This window comes from Scatophagus argus, chromosome 7 (genome assembly GCF_020382885.2).
Source record: "Scatophagus argus isolate fScaArg1 chromosome 7, fScaArg1.pri, whole genome shotgun sequence".
NCBI lineage: Eukaryota > Metazoa > Chordata > Actinopteri > Scatophagidae > Scatophagus > Scatophagus argus.
The window spans coordinates 20,641,251-20,661,045 of record NC_058499.1 but is presented as its reverse complement, the minus strand read 5'-3'; the positions used below and the strand labels follow the sequence as shown (position 1 = coordinate 20,661,045).

General features: G+C 42.1%; 1 protein-coding gene across 3 annotated transcripts in view; it reads left to right on the top strand.

The window, feature by feature from the left end:
* Window positions 1-19,342, top strand: part of wwp2 (WW domain containing E3 ubiquitin protein ligase 2) — a 51,702-nt gene extending 32,360 nt beyond the window's left edge. For 2 of the 3 annotated variants that reach the window (XM_046393539.1, XM_046393537.1), the window contains 14 exons: window positions 3,476-3,530; window positions 5,200-5,281; window positions 6,543-6,671; window positions 8,101-8,179; window positions 9,188-9,259; window positions 9,465-9,553; window positions 12,365-12,524; window positions 15,079-15,212; window positions 15,706-15,846; window positions 15,932-16,052; window positions 16,897-17,001; window positions 17,166-17,262; window positions 17,968-18,040; window positions 18,513-19,342. In XM_046393539.1, coding sequence (XP_046249495.1) covers window positions 3,476-3,530; window positions 5,200-5,281; window positions 6,543-6,671; window positions 8,101-8,179; window positions 9,188-9,259; window positions 9,465-9,553; window positions 12,365-12,524; window positions 15,079-15,212; window positions 15,706-15,846; window positions 15,932-16,052; window positions 16,897-17,001; window positions 17,166-17,262; window positions 17,968-18,040; window positions 18,513-18,612 — 1,437 coding nt within the window. In that variant the 3' untranslated portion in view covers window positions 18,613-19,342. The remainder of the gene's footprint in view (window positions 1-3,475; window positions 3,531-5,199; window positions 5,282-6,542; window positions 6,672-8,100; window positions 8,180-9,187; window positions 9,260-9,464; window positions 9,554-12,364; window positions 12,525-15,078; window positions 15,213-15,705; window positions 15,847-15,931; window positions 16,053-16,896; window positions 17,002-17,165; window positions 17,263-17,967; window positions 18,041-18,512) is intronic. The other variant, XM_046393538.1, reaches the window with a different exon arrangement.
* Window positions 19,343-19,795: the final 453 nt, after the last annotated feature.

Here is a 19,795-nt window from a genome sequence, read left to right as displayed (position 1 = left end):
TGCACACGGCTGTCACGTTCACTCATGTTTACACACAAACTGTCAGTGCTCATGTTTCCATAAAGCACATTTATAAGTGGGTTATGCCGTGAAAGGGCACCGGATTTAAACTGCACTGACGCCGGTTTTGTTCAGAGGATATGAATGAAAGAGAGAGTGTGATTGACTGTGTGGTGCTTTTATCTACACAGTCGGTCCAGGCAGACACTTTGTCCTTTGCATATTATCATTCTAAAATACATGCATCTGTATTCACATGTCTTAAAGCACTATTGTTATGTTTTTCAAACTACACCAATAGACAAAGAGCATTTGTTTGCTTGCTACGGTTGAATTAATAAAGAGATCGATGCTATGGAGACAACACCATTTTGCCAGATTAGTTATAAGCACTTCCTGGATGTTTAGACGCTTGATCGCTTTGAAACTGAAGAAAACTGTCATGCTGGAAATTGTCATGATTCCCAAGCAACTTCTGGAGTGTCCTTTATCTATGATTTCAAAGCAGATTTATGGAAGTTTGTATGCATTGGAAATTTGACATAATGCTGTCCTCAGAAAGTCACTCTGAGTCTTAACAATACAGTGTGTGTTTGTGTCATCGCTGTGTGTTTAGATTTGACAAAGTTATGGCAGAGTTAAAGAAATAGTACGAATTTCACCTCTGTGTGTCACAGCAGCTTCTGCTGCCCCTCCAATTGCTCGCCATGCCATGCCGCCAAAAACTAGATTTCACCTCATGCAGTCACTTTTTCTCCTGTCTCACTGTTCCCGTGGAGTCATTTTTTAGACAAATATTCAGATAGATGGTCATTTACAGAAGGATTGTAAAAGTGAAACATTAAAGTTCATTTTTCACCTTGGGAACAGCTAGTGTGAAACAATTTCATCTCAGAGCTTCACTTGCAAGATTTTTCAAGACTTTCAACTGAAGTGATTATTTTCTTTTTCAGTTAGCTGATTGACAAAAAATGTATTAGTTACATTATATTGTAAAAGTGTCCCCAGAACAGCTTTGGTTGCTACCTGCAGCAGATGCAAATATTCACCGACAAAAATGTATTTTTTCTGCAAAATTAACAGCTGCAGTTATAAATACGCATGGTGGTTTGAACGCTGGGCAGGGAGTGAATCACTTTGAGATCAGGGACATCTTTCTTGACTAAATGTGTCTGAAACACAGATGAGCCACCTTGTTTTCGGTGCTTGAATTGCTGATGAACTCACTAACCTCAAGTTTACTGGATTCCTCTTAGTCGCTGTCTCTGCTGTGTACACACATTTGTGAGATGTGGAAAGCGAGCAGCAGGTTGTCTTTGCAACATAAATGTGACTTTCTTTCTTTTTACAGTTGTATAAATGAAAAAGTCTGTTAGCAGGTTTGTATATCTTCTGAAGCCACACTGGTGCTCTAACATGTCAAAAGCGACGATCAGTTTTTACCTGTCGCACCTGACCTTTAAACCTGCCTTGCGTATCCCTTCCAAATCCATAACACCAAGCCATTATTTCACACATTTTTGCCAACATGCTGCTTTTCCCTCTTTTCCTCTCCCTCCCTTGTTTTCTCAGTCTCTTTCTTTTCCTCCCTCCAGCTTGGCTCTGTCTGGAAGCTGCTGAGGAGCTGAATGGTCAGAGCCAGGATGAAGTCATCATGTCTTTATATCATTATATTCTCCTTTTACCTTTTTTAGTCACAGAACACCCATAAGGGTGGGGCTCCAGGGCATAGATTGGCTGTCGATGGGAGTGACACACACACACACATGCACACACACATGCACACAAACACACACCCTTTAACCCTGTTATATGCCCACTCTTGCTCCTCCAGCAGGCCTCGTCCTTTCCATCCCGAGTCCCTCAGAGTTTCCATGACAGAGCTGTTTTAAATGGGCACAGTCACATTTCTTTTTGGAAAATGCTGTGTAAAGTGACGCTGACATTCGATGGATAATGCCCTGCTTTATGGCCTCTCAGAAAATAATCATCACTTTAGTGGTGCAACACATCTCTGTAAAAAAAAAAAACAAACAAAAAAAAAAACCTACCGGCTCTCATTTGGAAAAGAGTGTTTTGGGTTTTTTTTAATCTCATTGTAGTCAATGAAGGATAACAAGTGCTACTTGTGCTGCCAAAACCAGCTTTAATAGACAGGGAAGATACAAAACTATATTTTCCCACAATTTCTGAAGACTTTTTGATTTTCCATATTGAGGGCTGTGGTGTTTGCGGCATCTTAAAAAAACCAAATCGTGTACCCACCTTTTTATTTACAGCACCATTATGCTGTTAAGCTGTAATGCTGTAATGATTTTGAAGCTGTTTGTGACACACCTAAAGCAGCCTGCTTGATAAACATCTTTTAGCATGAAAACCAAGTAGTGGCCACAAATGCCTAACAAGAATCTTTTCAGCTACTTTTCCACTCAAGCTAATATATTCGTGTGTGTGTGTGTGTGTGTATTTCATCATAAGAACGTACACATTGACTGTTTGCCATGGACAAACTTTCCACACTGTGGCACGCACACACACACTACACACTCCATTTTTTCAGCATGTGTGTATATGAGTGCAGCCCGAGTAAACCCCACAGAGGTTTCCAGGCCCAGGGTGAATAAAGGTGCCTTTTGTCAGGCCCGGGGTGGGTTGGGGCGGCCGGAGAGGAGGCGGGTTGGACTGGGCGGGGGTGTCCAGTCTGGAACAAGCATGAATGTTCCCTCAGTTCCCTCAGACATCGCACTTCCCTGCCTACTTTCACAGCAGTGCTAGAAGAGAGCAAGAGAGAGGAGGAGGAGGACCTTAGGGTGGGGTACAGAGGGTGCCAGGGTGGAGGAGGAGGAGGAGGAGGAGGAGGTGGGGTGTATTTGAGGAGGTGAGCGGGAAGCCGGGGGGGTGGGGCTTGTGTCCAGCCACTGAGCTCATTGGAACAGAGTTGTTGTTTTATCCTCCTACCGAGCGTGTAGCTTTTGGAAGGCATACGAGCCACCAGCCGGCCAGCTCCCTCAGTCGCCCCTTACCGCTGCAGCAGAGAGGAGCCACCCCCACCCCCTTCTGCCCTCAACACTTACACACACACACACACATCCACGCACACACCTCAGCCAGCCTGACTTACCCACAGGTCATCATCCCAGGTTTTGCGCGAGTTAGTGAGGTCAATCGAAGACTCGATTATCCACCTTTGGGACAGTTTTACTGAGTGAGTTTCACTGGCGTGTTTTTTTTAAATGTCTTGGTTTTTTTCTTATTCTTCTGAACTCTCATTGGTTTTCCCTCATTTCTGTATTTTTTGGGATGTTTTTCATCATCATCATGCGGTGGCGAGAAGCCGAGCGGACAGGCAGAAGAAATTCACGCCGCGCCATAGAACGAGGGCAAAACGCTGAGAGGAAGTATGAGAGGTGGAAGAAGAGAGACAGAAAAGGTGTCCTAACTGGATTTGCTTTGTCTCTGTCTTTTTCTCCCTCAGCCCTCCGGTGCTCCGGTGGAAAATGATCCTCTCGGCCCACTGCCTCCTGGATGGGGTAAGTTTGCCTAACACACTCCTTGTGCATACACTCCAGGCCAAGACACTCAGCTTAACTGGCTCTACGGGCTCACTTTGCCTTCTGTCAGCAGACCACATTTTGGTCAGTCTTCTGTCCTTCGTACCTGCTTCTGATGTCTGATATTGATGTGATTCTGATCAGTCTGGACTCCACTCTTAAATCTGTTTTTGATCAAAACCTGAAACCCTCACCAGTCTTGCAAGTAGCATGTAGGTATTTTTGACAACTCATGCCAGCAGTCAACATTCAAGGAATGCAATGGGTCAAGAAAAATCAGTGGATTCTTGATTTAAGTCACTCAAAATCTGCTTTTCACTTTTCTGAATAGCTGTGAGCTTTAAGGACAGTGTTGCAAAATGTTTGCAGCATGGCATCATTTTCACTCACAGAACCACTGAGCACATTTTTGATGATTTTTAGCCTTTATGCAATACCAGAAATAGCGCTTCTTCTGTGGCTGGTGAGTCCCCAGCGAGCATATTGTGATTGATTTACGTCTTTGCTCCTATTCTCGATTTTCATTCCAATGTTGAAAACCTGGATAAAAAAAAAGGTTTTTTTTATAAATATATACCAATTCATCACTGTACCGGCTGCCTCTACTCTGAAGTCCGCAAATTACAGAGGCCGCATTATTGATAGGACTCTTCATCATCCAGCATTTTCCCATATGAGTAATGTAATCGGATCCACGCAGAATCATGTCACACACATTCATTCATTCATAAATGAACACCGCTGGCAGCTCCCGTCCCACCATCGTTCTCACAGGCTTCATCACTCTGCTGTGTGCTCTCCAGAACCCCTCACTCCCTGCCCGTGATGCCTTTTCAACATGTTGCGGTACCTCAAGACGAGAAACCTCAATTATATCGCTGGCTCAGATTCACTTCTCTGGCGCGCGCTTTTTCATCTGCGGTTGATTCCCTCACTTTTTTTTTTTTTTTTTTTTTTTAGGCTCAGATTCAAAAAGACAAAGATAGGAGAAAAGAGGGAAAGATGGAGGAAAGGGAAAAGAGACCGTAGCGAATGAAAGAAACTGGGGGGGGGGGTGTTCAAACTGGATAGTAAAGTGGGGGTGGAGTGAGTCAAGGAGAAAGCTAGTAAGAGTTGCAATGTGAGCACTACTGTTTCTGGGCCCTCCACACACTCCCGTTAATGAGAAAAAGATGTCAGAGCGATGGAGGGAGGAGGATGGGGCACCATCCACTCTCTCATGAGACCAGTGGCCTACCGTACATGCTCACACACACACACAGAACATTTTACACGCTTCCATTCAGTTGTATTCTGCTTAAGGCACTTCAGATGTAGTCCTTCAGCTATTTCAGTTCAGCTGCTTAAGTTTTTTTTAAATCAAATCTTAAATGAAATATTCCCAACAATGTGGTCCCTTTGACTTTTTAACACCACACACACACACACACACACACACACACACACACACACACTTTCCCTGGTGAGGTATTCGGAGCAAGCCACAGTGAAATATCACACAAACTTGCTGCTTTTCTCTCAAGGGGGTGAAATATTTTTTTTTCTTCTCACCCCAAACGAGAAAGAGTCAAGTCGTCTCTCTGGTTCTTGTCTGTTTATTGTGGAGTTTTACGAATCCTCTTATTTTCTGTTCTGCTTGCGTCCACAGAGAAGCGTCAGGACAATGGCAGAGTGTACTTTGTCAACCACAACACACGGACAACACAGTGGGACGACCCTCGGACCCAAGGGTGAGATTGTGAACAAGCAAAAAGTACTAACACGTGTTGGTGTGTGTGCATGCGTTGGCCTGCTTGTGAGATGGTGCGTCGCTTTAGGTGTTTTGCTCGTACTGAAGAAGACATACTCCTCATACACATTTTTGTGTCTGCCACTGATAAGGGATTATTATGGAACATAAAGTGAAGGAGCATTTGACACATTTTCTGAGACCATTCAGACAAATTTTAACCTTAGTGAGTTTACAGGTACGTGGCAGAATTTATTTTCCAAACCGACGGCCTGATATTCCACGATCTATCTGCTGTTTATTTGATCTTCTTTTTTTTTTTTTCTGGCATCACCACCCCAAACCCTTCCTGAGCTCTTCAAATTATTTTTCTCTCACCTCACTCATTCTAGTCGAACCTTTCTCAGCCAATTGTTTGATAAAAGTACATTTCACACATTAGAAGACTTGATACTTCAGTCCTCTTTCATGGTCGGACTCTTCAACAAGTTTGTGCCTCTTATCGGGAAGCATAACATTCAAGTCACAGAGCAAATATAATGACCTCCGACAAATACGAAATGTCTTTATACAACAGTTGTAAAGGCATTTACAAAATCCTCAGAGTATTGGAGCCATCTCAATGTCTTTGCCTAATTTGAAAAATGATCCAAATACGAACGTTTTATTAGCTGCTATAATTCTCTCTGTTGATGTTCATGAGGACACTCGGGGAGGTCATTTCCGGCTGCCTAGATAGAAAACACAACTTGAGCCACAACTTGTGAAATGAGTTAAAAAACATCTTTTCATGAGCAACAGACTGAATATGTTTTTCTCCAGATGGGTAACAGAGAGCCTGGAAATACCTTCAGAACAGCAATAAGATTTTCTCTAATATGGCTGGGTATTTATTTTTCAGACAAACTGATGCTCTGTGGTTCAGCCATAATAATAATAATACCTTAGAGGCTCAAGCTGCGGGAAGGGTGAAACGAGGAAATCTTGGCCATATTCAAAATGCTGCTGAGTCACTACTCTTTATAGTAAAATATATTTTAATAAAATAAGGTTTTATGCAGGCCTCTCCGGCTGTGGCAGTCTGATTTTCAGAGGAGGTAAACTCCACCTGAGCACTGCTGTGAATTTTGTACCATAGCAGAGGTTTTGTTTCAGTGTCCAGGGCTTTAGATCAGCAGGTTGGCGGGAAGGTGTGTTGGTTTCATCCCCAGGACGGGGCCCCTCCGGCTGGGACCGTGCTCACTGCCCTCTCCCTGTTGCAGGATGATCAAGGAGCACCCCCTGCCCCCGGGCTGGGAGATGAAGTACACCGCAGAGGGAGTCCGATATTTTGTGGACCACAACTCGCGCACCACCACCTTTAAAGACCCCCGACCTGGGTTTGAGTCAGGGTAAATATTCTTTCAGCCCTTTCTCCCAAACCTGTTTTTTTTTTTTGTTTGTTTGTTTGTTGGTTTTTTAGAAAATCAATTAGTATGTCACAGACCGAGGCAAAGACATTCTGAGGAAGTGATCTCTGTCATTCAGTTCAGGCAAAAACACTTTTAGACTGAACTAAGTTTAACTTCTTTTCTAAATGATTGCACAATGATTTTGCCTTCATCTCGCAGAACTGCATTGCAGATATTTATTTGAATAATCCCCTCGTTTTGTGAAAACCTTACAAGATTATAAAAAAGGTCAAAACTCTGTTTTATCAAACTACATCATCCTTTATTTTCTTTATCTGCATCCTTACTGAGCACGTGTTTTATCCATAGCCTTTCATTTCTTTGCCTATTTTTAAATATTGTTTGGACCACATAGAATCAACCTTAGCGCCACAGATATTTTAACAAAGTCATCATTTTCACGCCAGCACACACACACCTTTCTCCCTCAGCCTGTGGATGTTTTTTTTGCCTTGAAGCGTTCTCAAATCTTACAGCAGAAGTCATGAGAATGTGCAGATGTTGGACAACAGAATCAACTGCTGACTGCACTGGCATGTGTGTGTGGGCGTCTGTATGTATGTGTGTGTGTGTATACGCTAGTGTTGGTGCCTTTCTTGGTTGAAGTTGGGCATGCAAGTGTCTGTTAGCTTGTGTCGTGTTTGTGTATGCGAGTGCATCTGCAAGCCTCTTTTCTTGCTGATACTCAAGTGTATTTTTGGGCCGCTTCTGAAAGAGCGTCTGAAGGAGTCTTCATTGTTTTTTTGCTGGATCCTGCAGGAGTGTGTGTGTGTCCACAGCCAGCACTCAGCCTTTGCGGTCTTCATTTCCTAACCCAAACCGAGATGTGCCTGGCAGCACGGCGAGCACAAACCCAACACATTAGAGGCCTCCTTCTTCTTCCCTCCCCTCATTTCACTCTCTCGCCTCCCTTTCTCCTATTATCTGTCTCGCTCGCTCTTTCTTTCTTTCTGGGTCTCAGCCTCTTCGGTGCTGACGAGGCACATATCCAGCATGTGTGTGCAATGGGTTGGTGGAGCTTATACTAACACAGCTGCAGGCTCAGTCTCACCTCTGTCGTTGAGACTCAGACGTACCCAGTTGTTATTTAGAGCAGAATGGCTGCTGTGAATTTCATATTTATTTTGAATGTCTGGCCTGTGACCTGCAACATCAGGGCTTCTAAAAGGAGGCCATTTCTATTTATCAGCTGATCAGTGAATAGCTGAAATTATTCAGACACGAAGGCCGTCAGTTTTGTTTGTTTTAGATGATTAACTCTGGAATTATTCAAGTCAGGATTCCCCATGGCTTTTGGTTAAACAGCGTAAAATCGACATTGTTCCTCTCTTCTCTGCTTCTTTGTGTGTGTGTGTGTGTGTGTGTGTAGGTCACGGCAGGGCGGTTCACCCGGTGCTTATGACCGCAGCTTCAGGTGGAAATACCACCAGTTCCGTTTCCTGTGCCATGTAAGTGTTAACTTCAGTTTGAAGCCATAATAAAGCTCTCCCAGTGCACACACCTCACCTTGATCTGTGTGTTGGTGTACATTACAGGAGTTTAACTCTGTTCACCCAAGCTATGAAAAACATGTTTTGTAAGCAGTTTTTCAGTGGTTTGAGCTTCATAAACAAAGTGCCATTCACCTTCACTGTATTTAGATGAAGGTAGTTTCAGTCTGATATCTCACAGCTTAGTAAATAAAACATTAAACACAACACACACCTGGCTGGATACCATTACGGCTACACTAAAAGTGACAAAATAAAGTTTTTAGTTACTTGAAGTCAGAACCAGTTTGGGTTTTGAAGACCAGAATTTTTGTCATAATTCTGAACGCTGTTATTTTCATCAGCAGTGGTGGACCAGATATTATTGACTAAAAGCCAATACCTGGCGTGAACGTACGGCTGTAACACAGCTACTTACCCATGCTCAGCTTAGAAAGGCTGTTTTTGGCAAATACTGAAGGCCTTTACACATGGTGGATTTAACACATAAACAACACAAAAATTCAAAAATGGCAGCAACGCAAATTTTCAACAGTTGCAACATGTTGAAATGGTTCAAAAGGATTGACTGTGTCACGCAGCTCAGTAGTTCACCTCTAGGTGGCAGCATCTACTATTTTGTGCCTCTCCTGTTGAGCTTTGTGATTCATGAGGTATGTTCAGTATAGAATATAACACTTATGTTAGCTAACACACTGTTATGTAGCTACCAACTTGACTACATCCAGAAGTAAACTGCATCAGCTACTTATTGCAGGGCAGTGCTGTATGTGCTGCACAGTGTGATTGGTTGATGCCTTTATTTGTTAGAGGTGAGAATTAAGAGGCTTGTGGTAACCATCCACTGTCAGTGTTCCACAAAACTTTTCAGGAGTATACTTACTTAAACCTGAAAATAATTTCTGTATTTATTCTGCTCAAATTCTCACTACTACTACTGCTTCTTCTTCTTTTGTCTCTGTCCAGTCCAATGCCTTGCCCAGCCATGTAAAGATCTCAGTGTCCAGACAGACGCTGTTTGAAGACTCCTTTCAGCAGGTCAGAGATGGACACATCTGTCCTACACTGAAATGTCCTACACAAAATGTCATTAACATCATGGAAGCATGTCATTGGCTGATTCCAGTATCACAATATGATCTGCAGTCATTAGAATACTTGACCAGATGTGTCTGGTAAAAATTCCATTTTAGCTCCACTCCTCCACATTTTTTAATAAAATGTATGCATGTCTCGTCATTAGATCATGAATGTGAAGCCATACGACCTTCGCCGCAGACTCTACATCATTATGAGAGGAGAGGAGGGGCTGGACTATGGCGGCATTGCCAGGTGAGAGTATAACAAACACACTTCCGTTCCTCTCCTCACATTGTGTCGTTATGTGAATTGTACTGCAGTTCTTTCAGGGACTCTTATTAACATTATTTTAACCTTTGTTTTTGATGTTGGTGACGGTGATGGTGTGTTGTTCCTATTCCTCCCACTTCTTCTTCTCTGCACCAGCTACCTCAGCTTCTAAGTTGGTGTGTACTGCAGTCCCGGGCAGGATTGAAACTGTTTTAACCAACTGTAAAAAAGTGTTTGTGTGTGTCATACTGTAAATTGCTTCATGCCCCTTTTAAGTGTTGCTTCCTGAAACTGTACAACACCCCCTATCCACTTACAACATTCCTGTCCTCCCTCCCTCACCCCATCCCTCCATCCACCATCACATGTATCCATCCTGCCCCCTGCGTCCGCTGTGGTCCGGGTCTTCTTTCCTGTATATGTTGTTATTTTTCTGTTGGCGGTGTTCCCATCTTGTTTCTGTTTGGTTTTGCATTGTGTCTCTGTCTCCGGTGTCACGTCAGTGGTTTTACCCTATGGTAGGTGACATCATGCTGTTCTACCACAGGGTAGAACCACGGACGGGATGTTGGGAGGTGTCTGCGTCCGTCCGTCCGTCAGTCCATACCCCGCTCCCATAAACCCCATGGGGGAGGGCAGGGGCCTTGGGAGCGCATGGTTCAGGTGCAGCAGCTGGTGGTGGTGCTGCTGGTGGGCCTTCATTCTCTCTCTAACATGCATCCTTACACAGTCTGTTTGTGTGTTTTTATTGTATATTTATCCTTCACTTTATATGTTTTGTCTTCTCATCATTTATGTATGTAAATGTGTTGATTTATTGCATATTCTAATTTATACAATCCTGTGTGGGTTGATAACGTCCTTATTTTTTAAAAGCTGATCTACACATACCATATACATGTATATATGTATATATATATATATATGTATATGTATATACACCGAAAAAGAAAAATAAAAATAAAAAATTCCCTGCTGCTAGATGAGAAGATCATTACTGCTCACGTCTGTGAATATGAAGCTTGAGCTAACATATGATTAGCTTAGCTTACCAGAAACTATGGAAGCAGAGTATCTGATTTCTTTAATCTGGGGAGGGGGAACTGAGTGAAGAAAACACCAGTTTCTGGTTTTACTTGAGTTACGTTCTCATAAGTTACATTTCTCGGCCATGTGCAATGACTTTATCTTCACATGAGAGCGATCTAAACTATTCCTTTAATGAGAACTTGTAGGTTTACTTAGTCCGTTTCCCCAGATGTAAGTCAGGATTCATTCATTCATAAATTCAGAATTTAATTTAATTCAGGATTAGGTAACCGTTAGGAAACTGTTGTTGAAGTCACATCAGAACTGGAATGTAATCCAAGAGTACTGAAGTAAATTAAACAAATAAAATCAGATTTTGCTCAGAGCTCAGTGTTGATGCCCACTGCTTTATGGGACTGCCTCTCCACATGTAGAAGGCAGTTATTTCAATTTACTTACCGTAATTAGATAGAAAAAGGAAAAATATCACATCCTCATGTTAAGTTATTGTCTTTATAGTTTTTGTAACTGTTTGTGCCCACTTTTTGCTTTTTGCACTCTTTTCTGTTCTTGTGAGCTGCCACGACAAGTGAATTTCCCCACTGTGGGATCAATAAAGTTCATCTTATCTTCAGCAGTGCGAAACATGAAGGAAATTTAGAAACTAAACTCACTTGAGTCGTACTTAAAGCCTGAGAGTGATAGACTCGCTATAATATGGTGATGTGATGGAACAAACTGAGAGGCAGGATCTCCTGCCATTGTCTCCTTGTGTCTCATAATAGATGACTTCAAGTGTCAGCTGTGCTTAGACTGTGTCTGATATGACACACAAACGTACAGTGTCTGAAGAGGTAGAATTACTGTGTTTCACTGTCACTTTTACAATTTTATTTATTGTTATTTTGTTTCATTTTTTTCCCTATAAACTGTGCTTGTGGATCATGTTCTCTTCAGAGATTAAATACACTTTGATTTGTCTCCATTTAAGATGTCTTCTTTTGACCATCATCTATTTGTCACATATATTTCTATTCTTGTTCCTGAAGAAACAAAAATGTGTTTGTTTCCTGCCCAAACAGATCACTTTGATTTTGTTCAGACTGCAGGCAAATCAGATCTTTAAGAGAGGCTGTCTGCACCTTTACTTACAAGTGATCAGATCAGATTTGTGTGTCCAGACATCACCAGCCCGTCGGCATGGTTTCCATTTTAATGACATAGGCACCACTATCTACGTACGCTGGTTATGTGGCTCTTCAGCAAACATGAAACATGAGCAATGGACAGAGATCTGTCATCTTACACAATTACTTACAGGAATCTGTCCACAGACTGTGCAGATATTGCTCTGGGTGTCGCATTGCGAGTAACACAGAAGGCCATTTGAAATAATCCAGTCAGAGCGTCCGGATTGTGAGGCATGTGTAGAAATCCATTTTTAATTGCCGTTTAAACCACCTACAGATGTGCAAAAATCACATTTCGTGTGTTTTGGGTTTTTTTGCTCAAAACAAAAAATATTTGGTCTGTCAATCTGAACAAAGCCATAGCCTCTGCTCTTTTGCTTCCCCTCCTGAACTGTCTTTGAAAAAAAACATTGTTCCAATATCGCATACATTAACTAATTAAAAGGAAAGTGATCGAGCAAGTGCACTGACTCCTGGCCTGACATTCCTGCTGTCATTTCTCGGCCACTCGTCCTGAAGAAAGTATCCCATGTTCCTCTCCTGCATTAATGTCTCCTGTCCTCTCGCTCTGCAGGGAGTGGTTCTTCCTGCTGTCCCACGAGGTGCTGAACCCCATGTACTGTCTCTTTGAATACGCCGGCAAGAACAACTACTGTCTGCAGATCAACCCGGCCTCGTCCATCAACCCCGACCACCTCACATACTTCCGCTTCATTGGACGCTTCATTGCCATGGTGAGTTTCACTTTGAAATACTTTTATTCAAATCAAACTTGAGATTTGGTTTGCTTTCAAGATTTGACTGAGTACTTGATTCTGACTGGCAGCAGGGTGCGCCATTAATTCCTGGACTACCACTAACTACTAAGCAGTTCCAGTGAGACTGAAATTTATGTTGGTGAAATAACATGGCTGGATAGCAGGAGAGTCTTGTTGTTGGACATCCTGTCATACTATATTTGCTGTTTATCAACCATCCACAGTGTTATTGACTTCAATCTGGCTAGCATAACATTAGCTTTATGGCTCACAGCTGAACCCGAGTGGAGCAGACTAGAAATATCTCCTGTTGTCGTATCTAAGGTTCGTCCTGTTTACCAGAGTGGGGAGCAACGTTTCCATTGCATGGAGACCTTATAGTTGATTTGATTGTTCCAGGTATTAGTCAAAGCCTCAGATGTTATCAGGGTAACAGAGTTACAGCTTTTGAAACAAAATGCGTGAAAATGTAAATGAATTGTTTTAATTTGTTAATTAATTTAAATTAATTTTAATTTAAAATTAATTTGTTGTTTAATTGTTTTCTTTGTTAAGTGACTGGTATAAGCAGGGGTTCTGGTCCTCTGTCGTATCCCGTTTTTGTTACAGACAAAGTATACATCTCTGTGAAAAACACTCGCTGTCTTCCTTTTTGAATTGTTTTTTTGTATTTTTATATGAATAAAAAACCTAAAATATCTGATTCTGCTCCATCGGTTTTGACATGTTTTAAGCTGTCCATTGGGAGTCCAAAAGTGTTAGAGGAGTGCGACTTGAACTCTGTACTTCAGAAACATTTCATATCCTTCTTATTCTGTGCACTTAAATGTTGTATGACAGCAGGATGTAGAGATTATTTTCCCTGAATAATCAGCACAGACAGAAATGTTGTGTCCACATGTGTGTGCTGACACATTTATGAGTTGATTTAAGTGAGAGTTTAGTGAAGCCAAACTCTTATTCGCTTGCTCCATTTGGATAGTTTGTTTTTTATGGTTATTTTTTGGGCGTTACGCCTTTAATTGATGGTTGTAGGAGAGACACAGGCGTGCAGCAAGGGTCACCTGCTGGACTTGAACCTTGATTGACTGGCAGTGAGCTGGAGCAACAAACACAGCATCAAAGATCTGTTATTGTGAGGTGTAAAAATCACCTCATTATGAATCTGGAATAAATCCCAGTAATTACTGTGCTTCTACCACTGACTGCAATGCTTCGTTCTGAAGATGTGCTCAGCCCAGTGGTTTCTCACCTTCAGTAACATGATTTATAGTATGTACTATACCGTGTCTCTCTCTCTCGCTGGGATCAACTCCAGAAAGCTGTAGGCCCCAAAAACCGACACCCTCCACCCCTCCTTCCGTCTGCCACCCCGCCCCTCACCCACACTATGACCTCACTGCCGCACCCAGCCCACACCCGCCAGCAGCTGCCTATATTTAGTCCAAAAACGCACTTTGCTGACTTGCCTTATAAAGATGCTCGTCTCAACTACCAAACTTGTTTTACTGCCTTCTTTTCTTGCTCTCTTTTCTTTAACTATTTTTTTTTCACTTTCCCTCTTTACCCGTCTCTTTCCACTGACACCCTCTCCTCTGTCTGTAAATCTTCCGGTCTGTGTGTGTGTGTGTGTGTGTGTGTGTGTGTGTGTGTTACTGGCTGTGAGACACACACGTGGTCAGTATGGATGCAGTAGGACAGAACAGACCGAGTCAGTTAGTGTGTGCTTGTGTTGTTTTTGGCCCGTCGCAGCTCTGAGTCCACTGTGGGTTTCTTGAACATTAAACAGCTCCGTCTGTCTGAGTCTTCTCACTCTACGTCTCTACGAACGAACACACGCACACACACACACACAGAGGAGAGCTGAGGACTTGGTTTGAAGCTGTGTGAGTGTTTTGTCTCTGTATCGTAATCTAATCTAAGTGACTTCCTTGCAGTTTTCCCCTTTAAAATAAGCATACAAGGCACAGATTAAGTCACAGGATGTGATATGAAGTAAGATGTACTTATGGCAGAAGCTACATTCAAAGAAAAAAAGTGCGTAGCATAAACATTTATGACACAGATAGTATGTGAATTATCAGTCGTGGTTTTGTCCCAATAACTCGTGTGTCTATGAGCAGGTCTGGAGTTTTTGAAGGTAAATGATTTTGACAGGAGAACAATTATATCAGGCTGCCACAGTTTCAGAAATGAAAGCCCCATTCATTTTTTTTGTAAAGTTGACTGGCTGTTAAAGGATTTCTCACACTCAGATGGGCACGAAACAATCCCCAGTGAATCATCAGCGCAAACGCCGAGCGACTGAAAAGAACATGTGTCTAGTTTGTCAGGAACAAATCTGAACCATATGTCACCAGTGGCTATACAATAACAGTATAATATCCAAATGACATGAGAGGAAAAATACTCCCCTCACATCTCTACTTTGTTAGATCCAGTGACTCAAACCTGCTATATCATCAGGTTTAGTGAAGACTGGGTGACATTCCTCATTGTGGGTTTTTAATGTAACAAATCCTCCCTGCAGGCTTTGTACCACGGAAAGTTCATCGACACCGGCTTCACGCTGCCATTCTACAAGCGAATGCTGGACAAGAAGCCCACACTCAAAGACCTGGAGTCCATAGACCCTGAGTTTTATAACTCCATCATGTGGGTCAAGTAAGTAAGACAGGATAGGTCCCATCTGAATGTGTGTGTTATTGTCATCTTAGGCACCCGAGGATGTAAAGTGTAAGGAAATAATGACTAAGAAATTTTTTTCACTGATCACTGTGGTTTGATTTTTTTGATTTTATTTTTTTTTTAATTAAAAGCTGAAAAAAAGCTGTGTAGGGCCTTATGCCACCAGTAAATTACATGTTCTGACTTATTAATTACAAACATAAAATCAACAGGAAAAACTGTTTAAAATTTGATCTGTTATATTCTAAGGATCTCTGCACTGATGAGGCATGAATTTCCCCACTGTGGGATCAATAAAGTTCATCTTATCTTTAAGTGAGAGCCAGATTTTCTCAGTCCCAGTGAAGTTAACAAAACTCCCACACAGTGTCAAAAAGGCAGAGTAGCGGGAAATTAGCAGTTTCAAAGAGTTATCCCTCAGTCGAAGTCTGCTGCCTTGCATTTAGGTTGTGTTTCTGTGTGTGTCCAGAGAGAACAACCTGGAGGAGTGCGGTGTGGAGCTGTACTTTGCACAGGACATGGAGATCCTCGGGAAGGTTTCCACTCACCAGCTGAAAGATGACGGAGAGAATGAGTTGGTCACCGAGGAAAACAAGGAGGAGTACATCAGGTAAGTTATCACAAGCAGCTGAACACACGGAGAAACATGTAAACTTTGTCAAAATGATGTCGCCGACCTCTCTTCCTTCCCTCAGCCTCCTGACAGACTGGAGGTTCACCCGCGGCGTGGAGGAGCAGACTAAAGCCTTCCTGGACGGCTTCAACGAGGTGGTTCCTCTGGAGTGGCTTCGCTACTTTGACGAAAAGGAGCTGGAGGTGAGGAGGAGTGAGAGGAACAGAAAGGTCCTTTGAAAGTCAAAGAAATGTCATGAATTTAAGGCTTTAGAATATATTTATGTTTCTAGGACCCATTTGGTTGCAGTCTTATTTAATGCTCATGTTTGTTTGGCCCAAATTTCCTCTCATATGTAATACACAGCAGTAACACTTCATGGACTTTCATTTAAGTATATTTTTCCTTTAAATGTCATTTACATAGCTTTCTGGTGCTTCCATACAAGAGAATCTTTTACATATGATAAATTATAATAAAATGATTTTTTTTAAAAAAGAAAAACTGGATGACAGAAAATGCAGAAACTTCTAGACAGAAGCAAGTTTTTTTAAAGATGAGTGTTAAAAATTGTTAGCAAGTTGCACAGGTCCAGTTGGAGAAGGGGGTGTTGAATGAATTAAAAGCATTGTCGCGTCATCAGTGAAAGTTAGTTTTGTCTCATTTTTGTCAGTTAAACAATTTTTTTTTTCCAAGATTTGGAAAAATCCTCTGCCGAGCAGGATGAAAAGACAGGAAGCTGTAGTGAGTGTGTAGCCTTGGTTGGGTTTGTAAATTTCTCCTGATCCTGACTGATGAACGCTTTCTCCTTGACTCGCGCTGCAGCTGAGCTTTCATCTAAATGAGTCCACGTCTCAGTAGACACTCAGTCTGACAGACACAGTGAATTAAATTAGTCTGGAGTCAAGATGAGACATAGTGTGACTCACTGCGTTAGCCCTGTCCCGTCCTGTGTTGTCCTCTGCCTGCTGATGAGTCACACATACATAGAGAGGAAAGGCCACGTAGCTGCACTCTCAACTTCAAATGTCATTTTGTGTGTTGCAGCTGATGCTTTGTGGGATGCAGGAGATCGATCTGGTCGACTGGCAGAAGAACACCATCTACAGACATTACACCAAGAACAGCAAGCAGATCAACTGGTTCTGGCAGGTATGGACGCACCGCGGTTCAGTGAGCACAAGGCGTGACGTTGGAGGTTCTGGAAACCGTGACCTAAATTCACACACGCATCTGCTGTGATGGGGTCTACGGGCAAGCACTGCTTTGTGTGTGTGTGTGTCGGTGCAGTGAATGATGAAGTTGTGTTCCTGCAGGTGGTGAAAGAGATGGACAACGAGAAGAGAATCCGCCTGCTTCAGTTTGTAACGGGAACGTGTCGGCTGCCTGTGGGAGGCTTCGCTGAGCTCATAGGTAGATGGCACAGCATCCATGATGTGTCACTGTCCTTTGCAATGCTTTGTCAAATAAGTGTCTCTGACATAAGTAATGATGTCTGTCATTTTGTTTTGTATGTTTGTTGAGATTTCATTTTTCTGAGGAAACAAGTCAGATGATAAAAACAAAGCAGCTCAGTGCGTAATGCAAAGGACGTCATAGTCATTTTGGATGGTTTTTTTTCCCGCATCACTACTTCCACCAACAGCTGCTGCTGCTCCGTGTCTCTTGTCTGTCGTTTCACCAACCAGTTCCGCTTCAGTCACGCTTCTGTTTTTTCTGATCGATGTTAGGACACCGTGAATGCAGTTCAGCGCGAAAAAGCAGATTTTTCCCATTAAACTGATCGCAGTCTTCCTGTCACTGGTGCTGTAGGCTTTAATTTGAAAAATCTGCATTTTACATTTCCGTCTGTCAGGGAAAAACTGGAATTAATAGATGGATGAAAAAGAGAAACTCAAAGCACACCTTACTGTGCTGCAGATTGTCAAAACTTCTTTGTGTTTTTGCTCATTATTTGCATCCTGGCTTTTACATAATTTATGGTGTTTAAAATCATATATATAGTTAAATAGAGTTTTATATATATATATAGTTAAAATTAGTAAAACAAATCCATATGCTTTTCTAAGACAGTTATGATGACATTCATTCTGATATGTGATGATTTTACCCACTCAGGAAGTAACGGTCCCCAGAAGTTCTGCATAGACAAAGTGGGGAAGGAGACTTGGCTTCCAAGAAGCCACACATGGTAAGCTGCTGCCTCATCTGTTAACACGGTGAACAGAGTGTAGCAAAATCATCCCCGCTCCAAGGCCCAAGCTTTTCTGAGTGATGTCGTGTAAGACAGGAGGAGGACTGTAAGAAGCTCCCAGAAAGCGAGCAAGTAGCCCTTTAATCTTAGACTATTTTGCTGCACATTTTTGTGCCCAAGGGGCAACATTAATTTCAGTGCTCAAATGATATCTGTTGTGTTGGTACATAAATGAATCATTTATGTGAAAACAGGTCTGCTAGTTCATGTAGTCCACTTCAGTATGACGTTATGACACTAAGGTTTGACTGTGTTTTTTATTTGTTTTCATTGTCCAAAGTCCAAATAACTTTAACCAAGAAAATGTGCACGTTGTATAGTTTTATTGAGTGAAATATATAAATGACATACTTGTGTAAAGATCACAATGTAATCACAGAGAGGAATGACTGTCTATCTCTTCCCCCAGCTTCAATCGTCTGGACTTGCCACCCTACAGAAGCCTGGAGCAGCTCCGAGAGAAACTGCTGTTCGCCATCGAGGAGACCGAGGGATTTGGACAGGAGTGACACGTGAAACGGAAGCGAGGCGGCTAAAGGGGAACACTTAATTCAGTGGGATCGTTTTTGTTATTGACATTATTATTTTGCATTTGTTAATCACAGGGCTGAGAAATCACCTGTCATCTACTGGCCCCTCACCTGGGGGGAGGATCATGTTCATGTTTGTGAACTGAATCATGGGATCAAGTTAGAGGAGACGGAGACACAGGAAGAACAGTGTGTGCTTACTCGTGCGTACGTGTGTGTGGTTGCTCACATCAATGCCATTGTGTATACACATATAAATGGTGTGTATGTCTATGTGGGTTTGACAGGATGGCACACAAAGAGAATTATATTTGACTAGAGTCTCACCCCACACACAAACCCCTTCTCACTGCTTAGAAACGCACCAAAACCCGACGACAGGATCATTGTAATGTCGACAGCGACTCACAACAGCAGCACAGCTACCCGCAAATGCAGTATAACATATCTACCAGAGACAAATACATTTTTTTAACATTTTAAAGTGACGAGAGAGAGAGGGAGATGGAGAGTGTGGGAGAAAGAGAAGCAGCGTATGAGTGCATGTGTGTGTCTGTGTATGAGCGGCAGAGAGCTGAACTAGTGCACCTCTGTTACAGAGGTTAGAGAGATGAGACGTGATTTAATTTTTTATTTTTCTGTTAATTGTGAAATTCAGCATTTTTTTTTCTCCTGTACATAGCTGAAATAAATGAGATTTCAATCTTGAGCAGGGTTGATGTTTCTTTTTCTTTTTTTTTTCTGTTGAAGAGAAATTTTTGTCCCCCGAAACGCCTCGAATCTTTCATTGTGACAAAGCAATCAACTATCAACCAATCAAACCAAACCTCAGAAAGCCTCTGCATTTTAACTCCAGCAGACTGGAGACGTAGCTGGTGTGAGTGACGTGAGCTGTAATCGCAAACCCTGTTCATTCCTACTGTATTAATAACTCAGTACTTGTTCAGAACAAACGCTGAAATCAGTTTTGAAGTCCAAGAGTAGGCCTGTCATGATAACTACTTCTGTTGTGCCGCATGTCGCCCCAGAAGTATTTGTGATAAACAATATTATTGCAATTTTATGTCACTGATAATTTCATACATTTAAAAATACAATAATGCAAGTACATAATTTCAAAGAACAAAAATGATTAAGGTCATGCACACATCAGTGACTCTTA